General features: G+C 61.3%; 1 protein-coding gene across 3 annotated transcripts; it reads left to right on the top strand.

Annotated features, from left to right (window-relative positions):
• The first annotated feature begins 344 nt into the window (after nucleotides 1–344).
• CUNH15orf39 (chromosome unknown C15orf39 homolog) lies at nucleotides 345–15766 on the top strand. Of its 3 annotated transcripts, none has more exons than XM_037502080.2 (3): nucleotides 345–379; nucleotides 2984–5757; nucleotides 7653–15766. In XM_037502080.2, exons 2-3 carry the CDS (start codon nucleotides 3033–3035, stop codon nucleotides 8015–8017), a joined length of 3090 nt encoding a protein of 1029 aa, XP_037357977.1. In that variant the 5' UTR covers nucleotides 345–379; nucleotides 2984–3032; the 3' UTR covers nucleotides 8018–15766. The 3 variants fall into 3 exon arrangements, with proteins under 3 accessions (XP_037357977.1, XP_037357978.1, XP_037357979.1); XM_037502081.2 differs by lacking the exon at nucleotides 345–379 and adding an exon at nucleotides 1272–2122; XM_037502082.2 differs by lacking the exon at nucleotides 345–379 and having other exon boundaries at nucleotides 1272–5809; nucleotides 7653–7691.
• The last annotated feature ends 205 nt before the right edge of the window (nucleotides 15767–15971 follow it).

Here is a 15971-nt window from a genome sequence, read left to right as displayed (position 1 = left end):
CAAGCTCTCCACCCCACGCGGGAGGCGCGCTCCAGGCAGGGCCAGGAGCCCGCAGGCCGGCGAGGCCCGAGGCGGCCCGCGCGCCCCGACAGCGCCGAGGGGGGCGGGCGGCGGGCACGGCCCGGGGGCGGAGGGCGCGGCGGGCGGGCGCCCCGGCCGGCCCGGGGGAGCCGGGTCCCCGAGGCGCCCGGGCTCTGCCCCCAGCGCGGCCGCCCCGCCCCCGGCCCGCCCCCGGCCCGCCCCGCCCGGGACCGCAGACGGCGGCCGGCGGCGGCGCGAGCGGCGGCGCGGCTGGGCGGGGGCTCGGCCTCGGCCTCTGCGCGGGCGGCGGGGGGATGCGGCGGCGGCGCGGGGCGCGGCGGGGGGCCTGGCCCCGCAGGTAGGCGGCGGGCGGCGCGCGGGGGCGCGAACTTGGGCGAGTTCGCGGGCGGGCGGGGGGGCCCGGCCGAGCTCGCGCCCCGACTTCCCCGGACTTCGGGGCTCCGGGGCCGGCGGGCGGGGCGCCCCGGGCCGGGCCCTCGGGCCTCACGTGGGCGCCCGGCGGGGCGGGGGCGGGGGCCGGGGCGCCTGCGGCTTCCCCGCCGCGGCTTGACTCACCCCTGGCCGCGGCCCAGGCCGGCGGGATCGCCCCGGGCGGACGCGGCCCGAACCCGGGGCCCGGCCGCCCGCCGCGCGGAGCTCCCGGGCTGGGGCGCCCGGGGGGGTCGGGGGTGCCGCGGGCGCATGCGGGGCGCGCGCGGGGGCGGCCGCGGCTCTGCGTGCGTGGCGGCGGCCGGGGAGCCCGCCTGGCGGGGTGCACGTGCGCCCCAGCGCGGGGCAGGCGGGGGACCCCGGAAGCCCGCGGGCCGGGCTTGGCGGCGGCCCCGGCTCGTCGCTCGGGGCCCGGGCTCCGCAGTTCCGGCGGGGGGTGAAGGGGGGGCGAGGGTCCCGCGCCCCCTGCTCCCGCGCGGAGACCGCCCCGAGTCGGGGAGTAGCGCCCCGAGGCCCGCAGTCCCGGCCGCGGGGTCTGAGGCGCCCCCTGCGAGGCCTGGGCTGGGCAGCCGTCGCCCGCTTAGCAGGACGCACCCCGAGACCGCCGAGGGGCAGGGAGCGGGACGGGGCGCCCAGCTGTTTGCTGCTGGAGCGGGATGGCGCCCGCCGGAGGCTGCGCCCCGGACCCGCCCGCGCCCGGCCTCCCGCGCCAGCAGCAGACTCCGCGGCCCGGGGGCGCCGTGACCCCGCTCCCGGGGGGCCCAGGGCGCCGTGACCCCGCTCCCGGGGCCTGCCTCTCTCCCGGCCCCTGCTGGCGTCCTCGGTGTGTGCGTGACGGAGGGGCCCGAGGGAGGAGGCACCTCCATTCTGGCTACTGTTTTGGGGGGGTGCGGGCCTCACTTAGGGCTCTCCCTCCTGCTGGCAAGGGGCTCGGGTCACCCCCATCCCTTTCACAGCCCCCTGCTGGCTCCCTGGAGCCTGCCTCTCCCCTGAAGATTCCTGAGCATCCCAGGTGGCGTCCCCTCTGTGGGCGGGTGCGGGAGAAGGGGTGTCTCCAGGAGCCCTCCAGGGTACAGGGCACGCCATGGGCAGAGCCCCGAGAGGACTCCCGGGGCGGCGGATGTCGAGCAGGCCCCGGGGCGCTGGGGGAGGAGACGGGAGCCTACACTCCTCACTCCAGAGCTCCCTGAGGGCGGAGGGCGGCCCAGCACCCTCCAGGCCCGAGTCCTCCTGCAGAACTGCTGTGGAGCTGGGAGGGGGCTCTCCTGGGGTGCAGGTGCCCGGAGGGGGCACTGCTGGGGTGCTGTTGCCCTGAGCCCCTTCCTGTCTCACCGTCCCTCGCTCTAGCCTGGCTGGCTGGGGGTGGGCTGTGCCCCTCAGGCCCCACAGCCGTGCTGGGCTGACTGCGAGGGGCTGGCCTTGGCTTGCTGGTGAAGGAGGGAAACCTGGGGCACCTGGCCCCCGGCCTGATCACGCCAAGATTGGGCTGATTCATCCTTTCTAAGCCACCTGAGGGTTTTGGGCAGCTGCTCTGGGAGGCAGAGGCAGGTCAATGCTGCCCTAACAGACTTGCTTCAGATGACCCTGCAGGGGTCTTGGGTGCCTGCTGCCTTGAGGGGAGTCACACTGGACCCCCAACTCTCAGCCCTCGGTCAGTACCAAGTGCTAGTTGTCAGCCAGCTCTGTGGGACTCCTGGGCCCCTGCTCGGGCATCACTGGTGCTCTGCTGCCCCCTTGTGCTGTGGAGTGGCCGGCTGGCGATGTGGGGCGCTCTGACAGTTGGGGCTTTCCTGCTGGCCCACAGCACCACCTACTGGACAGTCCTGGCTCCCCTGCGGGGGGCGGGGCTAGGTGGGCCCCAAGAGGCTCGTCCAGAGCCAAGCTCCCAGCCACCCTCCTTGGGGACTGCGCTCTGGAGCCAAGCTCAGCTTCTCTTGCTCGGGCCTGGGGACCTGGTTTCCAGGCTTGGTTCACCATTTTTGACAAGACTGGCAGGTCAGAGAGTGGGACCTGGGGAGTGTCCCCGGAAATCTGAATGTGTGGACAGTGCCCGAGTCTGCCTCTCGGCGGCAGCGGGCAACCTGCGGTCACTCCAGAGCCTGGGGGCCGTAACGTGTAGCTGGAGGTGGGGATGGGTGGGTCTCCACATCTGTACGTCGGGGGCCGGAGGGTGTGAACTAGCCCAGCTAAGCGAGCCTGATTGCCCTGCAGTCTGGGGAAGGGGCGTCGGGAGTCCTGTGGAGGGCAGCAGAGCACAGGGAACGCTGGCGTGCGGGGGCAGGGGCACCAGTGCCCTTGCAGGCAAACTCATTACACGGAGGGCCCTGCAGCTTAAAAGTAAAGCTGGGACTCCGCATGGCATGGCTCACGTTCATTCACTCGTACAGCCTTCACTGAGCACCTACTAAGTGCCAAATTCTTGCGTGTCCGTGCGCCGACAGCATCAGCAGCCTTCTCCTGCTGGCCTGTCACCCCTTCTCACAACTCCTCCCTCTTTCTGTTTTTTCCCCAGGTCAGCAGTTGAGTAACTGGGCCCCAGAGGCCTTGAAGCCTTCATAGTGATGGCAGAGAAGCGGCCGCTGGGCACCCTGGGGCCTGTGATGTATGGCAAGCTGCCCCGTCTGGAGGCAGACTCCAGGCCAGGCCACAGCCTGCCCCCCTCTGCTGGAAACCAGGACCCCTGCAGCTACAAGGGAGCCTACTTCTCCTGTCCCCTGGGAGGCGCTCCTAAGGCAGGGTCTGAGCGATTGGCATCCTGGACCCCATACCCACCCTTGTACCCCACCAGCGTGGCAGGACCCCCACTTCGGGCTGACAACTTATTGACAAGCTGCCTGCTCTACCGCTCACCAGCAGAAAGCGCCGAGAAGGTGCAGGATTCCGGCCCTGTTGAGCTCCTACCCTTCAGTCCCCAGACTCACTCCTTCCCGGGCCCGCCACTGGCGGCCCCCAAACCTGTCTACCGCAACCCTCTGTGTTACGGGCTCTCGACCTGCCTGGGAGAAGGGGCAGCAAAGAGGCCACTGGATGTTGACTGGACACTGGTGACTGGACCCCTGATACCCCCTGCGGATCCACCTTGTTCTCTGACCTCAGCTCCTAGCAAAGGCCAGCCCTTGGATGGCACCTTTTTGCGTGGGGTGCCAGCGGGGGGGTCTGGCAAAGACTCTTCAGTGAGCTTCTCCCCCTGCCAGGCATTTCTGGAGAAGTATCGGGCCATCCACAGCACCAGCTTCTTGACATCCAAGTACACGGGCCCTTACTCTGGGGATCCCAAGCAGGCGCTGTCGGAAGTACCACCCAGTCCTTGGACCCAGCTGGCCCAACCCCTGGGGCCGGGCTGCCAGGATGCAGTGCCCACCCACTACCCGTTGCCCCATCCCACACAGGCCCTCCCTTGCCCCCCAGCCTGTCGCCACCCAGAGAAGCCGGGGAGCTACAGCTCAGTGCTCCCGATGCAGCCTCTGGGAGCCCACAAGGGGCCCGGGTACCCAGCTGGTGGACTGGGCAACCCTTACCTGAGGCAGCAGGCGGCCCAGACACCTTATATGTCCCCAGTGGGGCTGGACACTTATTCCTACCCGTCTGGTCCCCTCCCAGCACCCTCACCAGGCCTCAAGGTGGAGCCACCTCTTGCCCCACGCTGCCCACTGGATTTTGTCCCCCAGACGCTGAGCTTTCCTTACGCTCGGGACGATCTCTCTCTCTATGGAGCATCTCCAGGACTCAGAGGAACACCACCTTCCCAGAGCAGCGTGCAGACGGTGCCACAGCCCAGTGCCTTCCAGCAGCCATGCCAACCTCTGCCTGCCAGCCAGCCTTGCTCAGAACCTGTGAGATCTGCAGAGCTGCCAGTGCAAGAAGCTGAGGAGAAGCTGTGGCTGCCTGAATACAGGAAGGAGCGGCTGCAGCCTCAGCTCAGTGAGCACCCCGGGGCACCCATTGTCATCCGAGACAGTCCAATTCCTTGCACCCCTCCGGCACTCCCACCCTGTGCCCAGGAGCGCCAGCCTCTCCCACATAATGAGGGTGCGCTGCCCCCCAGCTCTCCTCCGATGCCTATCATTGACAACGTCTTCAGCCTGGCCCCCTACCGTGACTACCTGGATGTGCAGGCGCCTGCGGCCACAGCTGAATCTGACCAGGCCCCTGCCAAGAGCCATGACAAGGATTATGGGGGGACCCTGCCTGCTCCGGAGCCCCCGTCGAGGACACACTGCTCACTTAGAGAGGAGGTAGCACTGGACTTGAGCGTCAAGAAGCCTGTGGCAGAGACGCCTCCTCTCAAGGCCCCCAGTCCTGCAGTGCCTGCCAAGCCCACCGCAGCCGTGGATGTGCCGGGCATGGACAGCACCATCCCAGACATGCCAGGCATGGGAAGCACAGTCTCGGACCTGCCGGGCCTGAAGACGATGGTCACAGAAGCGCCGGGGCTCCCCGGGGTGCCAGTGACCACAGAGGCCACCCCAAGGACGAACTTCCACAGCTCCGTGGCCTTCATGTTCCGGAAGTTTAAGATCCTCCGGCCAGCACCCTTGCCTGCGACTGTGGTCCCATCTGTGCCCGCCTCCGCCCCTGCCCCGCCTGTCCCTGCCCCGCCTGTCCCCACCCCCACGTCGGCACCGGTTGGACTACAGGTTCTCACGCAGCCTTTGCCTGTGACTTGCTTCAACCTGGCACTGCCCAGCCCTCCGGCTGTAGCTGTGGCCTCCCCGACCCTGGCCCCCACCGCGGCCCCGGCTCTGGCTCCAGTTGCAGCCCCCGCGAGGGCTCCTACCCCTGCCGTGACGGACTCCCCCGAGCAGCGCTTCACGGGACTGCACGCGTCCCTGTGCGACGCCATCTCGGGCTCGGTGGCCCACTCCCCGCCCGAGAAGCTGCGGGAGTGGCTGGAGATGGCTGGACCTTGGGGGCAGGCGGCGTGGCAGGACTGCCAGGGCGTGCAGGGGCTGCTGGGCAAGCTGCTGTCCCAGCTGCAGAGCTTCGTGTGCACGCAGCAGTGTCCCTTCCCCCACGTGGTGCGGGCCGGCGCCATCTTCGTGCCCATCCACCTGGTGAAGGAGCGACTCTTCCCGCGGCTGCCCCCCGGGTCGGTGGACCACGTGCTGCAGGAGCATCGCGTGGAACTGCGGCCCACCACGCTGTCGGAGGAGCGGGCGCTGCGGGAGCGGGCCCTGCACGGCTGCACCTCCCGCATGCTGAAGCTGCTGGCGCTGCGCCAGCTGCCCGACATCTACCCTGACCTGCTGGGCCTGCAGTGGCGGGACTGTGTGCGCCGCCAGCTGGGTGAGCATGGGGCAGCCCCAGTAGCCACCGGAGCTGTGTGAGCGAGTGACAGGTGTGTGGGCCGAGTGAGTGGTCACAGGCGGGGACGGAGGGGTCTCTGGGCCTCTGGAAAGGGCAAGGAGGCCCTGGTAGGAGACTGGTCTCCCAGTGCGGGCTCCCCGGGGTCCCCTGCCCCCCACATCCCTCTTCCCCTTCCGGCTTCAAAAAGAGACTGCTGCACCTCTGGAAGCCTCGGATCGTGCTAACTGTTCAGCCCCCGTGGAGACCCTGTCCTGGTCCCGAACCTTCCTGATTCCCTTCTCTGCTGGCTCTGCCTTCCCACCTTGGGAGCCGGGCTCTGCCCAGGCCGGGTGTCCTGTCAGAAGTCATTTCTCTCTGTGTGTCTGTCCTGCCAGCCTCCCCTCTTCTGGGCCCAAACCCCAAATAACTCACTGCACGTTGAACCTGAACCTTAACTCCTCCCAAATCATGCTGGAGTTCCCCCCCAGCTCACCTCCACCCCCGGTCTTGCCCATCTCAGTGGATAGCACCCCTGCTACCCCAGCTCCTGCCGGGACCCTGGCAGGGGGCTGCCTCCCCTACATGGTTGCCTTCTCAATGTGCGGTTTTCACATCCCCTTCACGGTACTTCCCTTCACAGAAGTGTACCCCGAGCACTGTTTTGTGGTTTGTTTTTCCTGCACTAAATGAGGTCTTGTGTATATTGTTCTCCCATGTGCTCCTTTTGTGGCCCCGAGCAGCATCTGCGCTGGCCCGGCGCGGCGGTCTCGGGACTGCTGCGGCGTCACGTGGTGTGTCCGTCTCACCTCTGCGCCCGGGCTGCGGTGGCGTCGGTGGCCGCCTCTCCTGTGTCGCGACAGCTGGCCTTGAGGCCCAAGGCCCCCTCTGTGGTTATTTCCCACATGTCCCACTCATGTCCCTGTCATGGTCGTGTCCCTGTAGGAACTGCCCTTTGTCCCTCCTGGCAGCCCTGCCCCGGGCTCCTCCCTAGCCCAGGCTCCAGGCGGAGAAGGGTGATGCGGGCAGATGGGGAGCTTGGGATCTGCGTGGCCTGCTTGCTGACCCCTGGTGGGGCATGTGCCTTCATGGGCTGCAGAATGCACCACGATGCAACTCCAGGACTCTGTTCCTGAGGGAGGAAGGGTGTGAGTAGGCAGCATGCACCTCACACACCCCCAGCCCGGCCCTTCCCCTGAATAGCTGGGCCCAGCGAGATGGGTGTGAGTATGACCCTGGCACTGCGTCGTCAGTCTGCAAGTCTGGGCCTGTTAAGCAAGTGATGGGGGTGCAGCCTCTTGCCGCTGGCAGTTTTGGCGCCCCATCCCTGCTCCCTCTCCGAGTTGTGTGCGCTCTTCCATCTTTGGGGGCCACCCTTCTTGTGGATATCCTTCAGTAGCTCCCCCAGCAGCCTCCTTTCCACGGTGTGCTCTGTGGTTGAGACTGCCCTTCGTCCCTTCTGCTGCTTCCTCCCTTGGGGCCTTGCGTTTAGGGCAGCCCTGCCTGGGCTCTGCTCTTGCTCCCGCCCTGGGGGTGATGTGGCAGGGAGGTGACAGCGTCCTCTGAGGAGCAGGCCCTCTCTAGGCCTCCGTTCCCCCTCATTACAGTGGGCCTTTGTACCAGGCCAGTGGTTCCTGGCCCATTGGGCATCTCTCTTGTCCTTGAGCCCCAACAGCCACTGGGCAGTGCTGTCACCCGATCCCCGGCATCACCTGGGGACAACACGCGCTTTTGGCCATGTGGTCTGGCCAGTGGGCACGTGGGGCACTATTGCTGACCCTGCCGGAGCCATCCTGGCTGTGGGCAGAGTGGAACTCCAGGTCTGGATGGCTTTGGGGCCAGGGGATGGGCCTTGAAGGTGTTGGGGTCTGCAGCCTGAATGTGTGTTCATTTTCCAGGTGACTTTGACAGTGAGGCTGGATCTGTGCCCCCCTCAGAACCCACTATGACCAGAGAAGAGCCAGCTAGCCTAGCCCTGGCTTGGAAGTCACTCGCCTCCAAGGCCAAGAAGCCCGGGAAGAAGCTACCAGTCCCTGGCTCGGAGAAAGCAGAGGTGGTTGCAGGGCGAGGGTCCTGCGATGCCTCGCCTCCCCCTACTGCCAGGTCCAGCCCACCTGGCCCCACCCTGAAGGCCCGCTTCCGCAGCCTGCTCGAGACCGCCTGGCTCAATGGCCTAGCACTACCCACGTGGGGCCACAAGGCGTCAGGAGCAGACCGGCCTGCACCCCGCCCACCGCTGCTGGGGGGCCAGAACCATCACTAGTTGCTGGTGCTGCTTAGGCAGCTACTGTGGGAGTCACTCTTTGCACCCCTCCCTTCTGCCTGCCCAGCTGCCCAGAGCCGTCAGAGGATGTGCCTTTGGAGTTTCCCCCTCTCTCGCCTTGTCCCCCTGCCCAGGCTGAGCTGAGCGCCCTTGAAGTTTGAGTTCGATGGGCCTTCATTAGAAGGGTCCGTTCCTGTCTCTTGGAGGACAGCATGGGCTTCGGAGCCCTAGAGAGTCAGCTTGAATCCTGGGTGCTGTGCTCCTTGTGTAACTGGGCAAGTCAGTTCCTCGCGAGCGCTGTCTCCATTTGTAAAATAGGACAACACAGCCTACCTCACAGGGTTGTCGTGGGGGTGACACCTGACACGCCCATTATGGTTTGCATCCTCCCGGGGTGGTCTGGGTCTTACCCGGGGCCTAGAGTTGGGGCTGAGGCCATCACAACCTTGTCTTAGGTACGTTACATGACCCACACTTTGTGGAGTCGCCCCTGGGAAAACCTGGGGCTTATTACCCAAGGATTTGAAATTGGACCCTAACACCCAGCCTGGAGCTCCGTGAGGGAGGCCTGGCCCTCCCTGCTGCAGGGGGTGCATGGGATAGAGTCTGGGGCTGATGTCCTTGGTTGGGGCTTGATGCTCTCACCCCTGGGAGACCCCACACACATCCTGAATTGATAGTGGCTTCACCGCGTTGCCTCCCCGCCTAGTGTACTCCAAGGAAGTTGTGTGCAGGCTGGAAACCAAGCAGCTGCAGGAACTCAGGGACTAGACGGGATGGGCCAAGTAACAGTTGTGTTCTGGGAGGTCCTGAAAGATATGGACTGGGGGCCCATGCTGGAGCCCCCTCAGCCTGGCCTACCACCAGGCACCTCCTGGCAGAGTGCTAAATTGAACCAGAGGCCGGCAAGCTGGGCACTTGTAAGATGCCTGTGAGTCCTGGGAGCAGGCCATCAAACATTAAAGCATTTGGGGTTTTGTGACCTTGGGACTGGCTGTGTTTGGGGGGGGGTGAGGGGTGACAAAGATGCCATCACAAGTGTTAATCCTTTGACCCCAGGCACCCCAGCGCCGAGGCAGGAGAGATAGCCTCTCCCGAGACCCTGAGGGTCTGGCAGTTTGTGGACTGTTGCCCACTGCCCAGTGAGAAGTGCTGGTCACCACCTCTCAGCTCCTGCTCCTCAGGCACCAAGGATGTGTCTGCCAGCATCTAGAACAGAACTGACGCCACCCCACAAACGCCTTACCTAGTGTGAGGAGGCCACCAGGCACCCCTCCTGTGCTGGGCTCCTGCCCTGTATGTTGGTTTGCAGGGCTGCTGAGGTGGCTTCCTGGACATGTTTCCCACTGCGTAGGGGCCAGGGCTGGGTGCTCAGCAGGCCCAGATGCACTGCCCTCTGTGCCTCCCGATAGCTGGAGCCTAGCCTGGACTAGCCAGGATTTGTAGTGGCAGCTGCTGACTGGGCCGTGAAGGGGCACAGGCAGCTGGAGCTCCCTGGTCACGGTGAGAACCCTGGGGCACCGACAACCCAGGGAAGGGTGCTGTGGGCACAGCCAGGGCGTCATCTGGCCTGGGGATACTGTTTGGGTCCCTGAAAAGCTTCTGCCTGTGGTGGCCTACAAGACAATAGAAAAGAACAAGCGTGAAGCAAACAGCATGCTGGAGGCCTACAGATGTATGTGGAAAACAGACATGCCCGGGTGTGACCTGAGTGCAGCCAGTGGGGGCAGGAAGTCCCCTCCCCCATAGCTCTTGGACTCAGCCCTGCATCCAGAGGCGCAAGTGCTGAGGTCCAAGTCTTCAGACTCCAGACAGCTGTGCAGGGAGCAGGAGAGGTGGGTGCCACTGGGTGAGCCCTTCTGAACCCCTTGGCCTCCTGTGCCCATCCACCTCACTTCCAGGACCTTGCTAGTTTGGGCTGTTCTTGTATTTCCTTTCCTTTTTCCCTCTCCCTTCCTTGCATACCTGCTGTGTCCCTGCGACCTGCCAGGCAGAAATCTTGCTTGTGGCTCTAGAGCAGGCCTGAGGCATGCAGCTGCTCTGTCTGCTGGCAGCTCTCTGGGATCCTAATGGTACTAGAGTTGGGCCTGATGGGGGAAGTGACTGGTCCCCACAGGACAACCACACTGGAGCCGCAGTCTGAGGACTGCCCTCAACCCCTCAAAGCTCCAGGGAGCGGAGGCCTAGCCCTGCCCGGAGGGTCCCACTAAGAAGACGGTAGAACTGTCTTCCCGGAAGTGCAGCCTGAGGGGGTGGGGGCAGGGACAGCCCTGACCCCGGCCCCTGCTCTGAGTAGGAGTGCTCCCCACCCACGAGGGCGCTGACAAAGCCTCTTCCACTGTTTAGTAAGAGCGACCGAGAGCTGAGACTGAGGAAGGTGGCCTGGAATGGGGAGAGGCCCAGCATGCTGGGCTCCCCTCTCCCCAAAACAGGAGATGGCTCTTCCGGTCCCGCTGGCCCCCTGTCACTGTCCTGAGCTCCATGGCGATGGTGTCCGGCAGAGCCCAGGAATCCGATTTAATCAAGCTCCCAAGGTGATGGAGTAGAGAGTTCAGGAATCACATTTCAATAACAGTGATCACACCCTTGGGGTTATAGATGAGGAAACAGGCTCAGGAACTTAGGGTGATCACATCAAGGCAGACTGGGCAAGACGCACAGCCAGTCTTGAGGGCTCTGGGCCAATCAGGAGGCTCTGCCCCCGCCCTGCTCGCCCTTGCAAGACCTTTGTCTCTTTCCCAGTGTTCAGGTAAGGCTCCAGAGGGACTGGGTCTTCGGCTTGGGGCCCCGTAGTACAGCAACGAGGGGCTCTTGTCAGCCTCTTGGTTGGCTGAGCCCTCAGCCCTTCCTCCTGAAGTATCAGTGAGTAGGCCGCAGACGCTGGAGACCCCTGGGTTCCTTCAACACTTGGCCCTGCTTCTTGAGTTCTTGGCTCCTCCCTGTCAAAGGAGAACCAGGGTAGCCCTGTCCAACCTTCAGTGCCGCCCCAAGCTCACCACCTGCTGGTTCTGAAACACCAGGACCCCAGCTTCCAGAGACCAGGTCTCCCCAAATCCTGCCCACCGCCTTGGCACCTCCAAGTCTGAATGAGGCAAGAGGCAAGGGTCCCCACTACTAAAGGACTGCCTGGTGCTTCACCAACCCAGTAGACATCCCAGGCCCCAATTTCTGGTAGCCCAGACCCCTTCCGGTGGTTGCCAGCTTGGCGCTTTCTTCCGGGCCTGTGCTCCTGTGCCATCAGGAGTTAGCTTAGACCCGGCTTAGACCCCTCTCCTGGTCTCATGGTACTTCTGCCCCCAAGCCCCGGCACCCTGGCCTCCAGCATTCCTCAGGCTGGCTCAGCTGATGCCACACGCTATGCTCTGGACTTGCTTTCATGCAGCCCCGCTGGTAGCCCCACCCCCGCCCCACCTCCCTGATGTAGCCCCTAAATCCCCACCTGCCCTCCCCCAGATGGTCTCTCCCAGGCACGCCTCTGGACCCTGGTGGCTAGATCTCAGGGGTGCACAGCCAAGTCCTTCCCCCTCACCTACTCGGGGCACTTTGTCTTCCAAGACCCCTGAAAGCTGGGGGACCCACACTAAGGCTTTAGACCAGCCCAGACCCACAGTCTCGTCTGATGACTGGCCCTTCCTCAGCGCGCAAACCCGAGCCCCTGGGCAGAGGTGTGGGGAGCCCCAGGAAGTTCCTCTCAAGCAGAGAGGCTAATTGGCCCAGGCCCTTGCTGTCCAGACTGAGTTGGGCTACTGGAGGGTCTCCAAGGCCACCTGGGCACAGGCTGTCGTGAGGAACCTGTGCTCGCACCATCTGCCATGCCCTTGTCAGGCACCGTCACCCTGGAGACCAGCTCTCCTCCCACCCCACTGCTGGGATCCCCAGCATGGCTCACCCATGTGTGCCTCACCTCACCTGTGTGCCACTCCCAAAGAATCCAGGCTCGCTCAGCTTCCAGAGGCTCAGCCCGGGGTCATACTCCCAGCCCCAGGTCATACGTGAGGGAGGATGAGGAGACCGGGAGCTCCCAAGATACAGGCTGGCGGGGAGAAGCCCGGCTTGAGGGAGGTGGAAGAGGGCCTGAGGCAGAATGCCTGGAGCTTCCTCTCTGCTTTTCTTCCGTTCTCCTTTGCTATCAAAGAAAGCAGTTTGTGCTCGTGTCCCGCCCTGTCCCGCGAGCGTGCAGCACTGCTCAGTGTTGACTGTGGCCGCCGACCTCCGTGAGCCTGCTGGCTCCGCTTTGCCCTGTGATCCATGGAGAAGCAGTTGTCCCGCCTTCCTCAACAAGGACCAACTGAAGCAGAGAAGTGGGCAGTTCACCCACCGCCCTGCTCCTGGCCTGGTGGTCCTGCCAAGGGGATGCTAAGCGTGGAGGCTTCCCTTTCCCCAGAGTCTTCTCTCCCCAGTTGAGGCGCACACTGTCCTTGCCCAGCTTCCTAAAATCCATGGCGTCTGCTCCTAGTAAGTCTTCTCAGCTCCACGGAATTGGTGGGGCTGCCAGGCCTAGAGTTGGGGCCCTGCCCAGCCTTGTCCCTGCTGCCTCTCATGCCCCTGCAGGTGAGGGAGGGGCCTCCATTGCTAAGTCTTCTCCGCACCAGCTCCCGGCTGCCAGCAGTGTTCTGGGGCGGGGCCAGGTGGAGGTCCGATGGCAGATTCTGCCCACCAGCTCTGACCTCCTGTACCCCGTGGCGGCCAACGCAAGCCAGCCTCTCCTGGCTTGTGGGCCTGGCCTCGCTCAGCCTGGTGGTTAGTGGGAGGAGGCCTCAGATTTCTAGAACATGTCCAGCACCACACCTTTGCTATCCTGGCTTCTCTGGAAGACCCTGTGGGAGCCCCTTTAGCTGCTTCCCTAGCCCCAAGAATCTTTCAGTAGGTTTGCCCCTTATTTTAGAGCTTCTGGTGGGGTTTCATGTAAGGGTTGAACCTATAGGGTTGGGGTATAGGAGATGGCATCTGACTAGGACATAGAAAGCTGTAATTCCCCCCAGAACAAGGCCCTCATCTGCCCAGCTTCATCTTCAAGGACAGCCCAGAGCCCTGCTTCTTTGGGAATTATGGAGGCCCGTGCTGATCTAAATTGATTTCTAAGGCAGTATCGACAGGTTCATGGGACAGAGGAGGGAAGACTGAGGCTTAGCATGGGGTGACCCAGGTCAGAGCCATAAAACCATGACCAAGCAGAGCCTAGTCTTGGCCCAGGGTGCCCTGAGGACCCTGTTCAAACTTCTTCCCAGCGCACTTGTGTTTCCGGCCAGTCCTGGTGATAGTCGCCAGGAACTGCTGGTGCTGGCGGCACCGACCAACTAGCCTGTGGTCTTCATCTCCCCACCGGCTGCCTCATGACATGTCTGGTTTGGGCCTGGTAGACCTTTGTCTGCTTCTGACCCCTTCTGTGACTCCAGGCTCTCAGCTGAACCACTCTGTCTTGTCAATTTCCTTGACTATCCCCAACAGGAAGTTTGCAGAGCCACTCAGGGACTTATCTCCTGTCTACTCTGCCCTCGCCATGGCCTCGGTGGGCTGATGGCCAGGCTTGAGGTGGCCAGGTGTAGGAAAACCAAAGTGATTCCATTGTTTGTTGACACCCTTTTGGCCTCGTGACTGATCACTGTGCTTCCCCAGGAAGATGGCCACATTCCCCATTGTCTTCTACCTCTACTCTAACCTGAATCTTGGCCCATATACTAACTTAATAGAACAAAGAGGCACATGACATGGCCCCTGGACACTGGCGTCCATAGTTCCACACAAGCTTTTACTCTTTTAGTTGAACAGCAGGCCTCTGTCCTGTTGGTGGGAGCTGTGGATTACACCTTCTCCCAAAACCTGTCCACTGGCTCTGGTATCTGAGTGTGAATTCCCTCCCCCTTCTTTTAATCAAAAACTAAAGGTTTTTACAGTAAATTCATATATACTCATCACCTAGATCCTATTAACAGTTTACCAGATTTGTTTTACCAGATAACTTTCCATCTGTAAGTCTTCCCATCTTATTTCTCAATCATACTATAAACACCAATACCCTTCTCACTTCAGCCTGTGTAATAGCAACTAGCTGGTCTTTACTAAAAGTTTCCCAGTATTTTTCTTTTGAAATAAAATTTATTTATTTTTTAAAGATTTATTTATTTGTGCATACGAGAACTTGGGCACAGGCCAGAGGTGTGGGGGGTGAGAGGATTCACCAGAGACAGAGTGGGGAGCAGAACAGGCAGACTGACTGAAGTACACTGCTGAGGGGAGCAGCGGGGAGAGAGGAGAGGTCTGCTGCGCCATGTGGGTAACTCACTGGTGGGGGATTGAACTTGTGATACGGAGGCTGCGGATTGCTTGATAGGTTGCATTTTAACCCCTTGCACCACCAAGGAGGCCCTCACTGTGCTTTTAATGTATATTTCCCTTGTTAGAAGTGATGATGACTTCTTTTTCAGATACCTGTTGGTCTTCTATATCTCCTCTTTGTAAAATTGTCGTCACATCTGCTGTGCATTTTTTAATTGGATTGTTTGTATTTTTTTTTTGTTAAGTTGAACGATTTCTTTGTATCACTTGGATATTGCAGGGAAACCAAAGTGATGGCATCTTGTATTGGCGTCATCGTAGACCCATGTAGTCCTTGCCCTGCCCTGGAAAGCTAGCCAATTTCCCCATCGTTTCTCTCCCTCGCAGTAACTTGAACTAGTGAGCCATACACAACTCTATTAATCTTAGTAGAACAAAACTGCGCTAGAAATCCCCCCAGACATCCAGTAATTTTAGTCTTACACAAGAAAGATGACAGGTGTTACGGCATATATACGGGGTATAAGAAGACCCCTGGGGGGAGGGGGGCATGACTCCTGCCTCGAACCAAAGTCCTGTCCACTGGCTCCAATACTGAGGACCCCTGTCAGTAAGTGGCCCTTAATAAGTTTTAAGTGTGATTAACGTGGGCCTTCTTCATTCTTTAGACTCAAATGACCTTCTCAGTTTGGTGAAACTTATTCATTCCCTCCCTTGCACAGACGTTCCCCCTTTGTTGGTGGTATGATGTCTGAATATCACCCATTCAGTAGAAGGATGTCTCCTTAATCTGCTAATATTTTCTTCCCCTGTGTAAGTTTTTTAGTTTGAGGCAGTTGTTGCTTTTTGCTTTTATTTCCCTTGCCATAGGCGTCAAGACCCCAAAGATAGATCTAACATGGATGTCATGAAACAAATCGCTTATGCTTTTTATTGTGTATTTTATAGTTTTGGGTCTTCTAGCTAAGTCTTCTATCCATTTTGAATTTATTTATGTGTGTGGAGTTAGGGATTAATCCAACTTATTCTCCTACCTGTGCCCACCCAGTTGTCCCATTACCATGCGTTAAAGAGACTCTCCTTTCCATTTTATAGTTGTGACTCTTTTGTCATAAATTAGATAATGATATATGTGTGGATTTTGGGGGGACTTTTTTTGTAGAAGAACCGGGGTATAGGCCAGAGGTACAGGGTGTGAGAGGATTCACCAGAGACAGAGTGGGGAGTAGAACAGGCAGATCTACTGAAACACACTGCTGAGGAGAGCAGCAGGCGAGTCGAGAGGTCTGCCTCGCCGTGTGGGTAGCTCTCTGGCTGGCCGGGGGATTGAACTCATGTTGCACAGGCTGCAGATTACTTCATAGTGTGGTGCTTAACCCCTTGTGCGCCACCAGGGAGGCCCTACTTAGCATTTCTTTTTTTTTTTTAAAGACTTTTTTTTTTAAGATTTATTTTTATTTATTTATACAAGCACCGGGTACAGTCAGAAGCGCGGGAGGGTGAGAGAATTCACCAGAGCCAGAGCGGGGAGCAGAGCAGGCAGAAGGACCGAAGTACACTGCTGAGGGGAGCAGCGGGCGGCAGGAGAGGTCTGTGTGCCATGTGGGACCCTCCTCTGGAGGCCGGGTAGCAGCCGGGGATCAAACCGGCGCTGCAGAGGCTGCAGGCAGCTTCACAA

This window comes from Talpa occidentalis, unplaced genomic scaffold (genome assembly GCF_014898055.3).
Source record: "Talpa occidentalis isolate TD23 unplaced genomic scaffold, MPIMG_talOcc4v2.1 talOcc4.11, whole genome shotgun sequence".
In the NCBI taxonomy this organism is placed as follows: domain Eukaryota; kingdom Metazoa; phylum Chordata; class Mammalia; order Eulipotyphla; family Talpidae; genus Talpa; species Talpa occidentalis.
The sequence above is the reverse complement of the archived record's forward strand: the minus strand, read 5'-3'. Positions and strand labels throughout refer to the sequence as shown.

Excerpts from the sequence above, each read along its gene's own strand:
- CUNH15orf39 (XM_037502080.2), top strand. The coding sequence starts at position 3,033 with ATGGCAGAGAAGCGGCCGCTGGGCACCCTGGGGCCTGTGATGTATGGC. Across the intron at positions 5,758-7,652 it reads CTGTGTGCGCCGCCAGCTGG|GTGACTTTGACAGTGAGGCT; the intron begins GTGAGCATGGGG and ends TTCATTTTCCAG.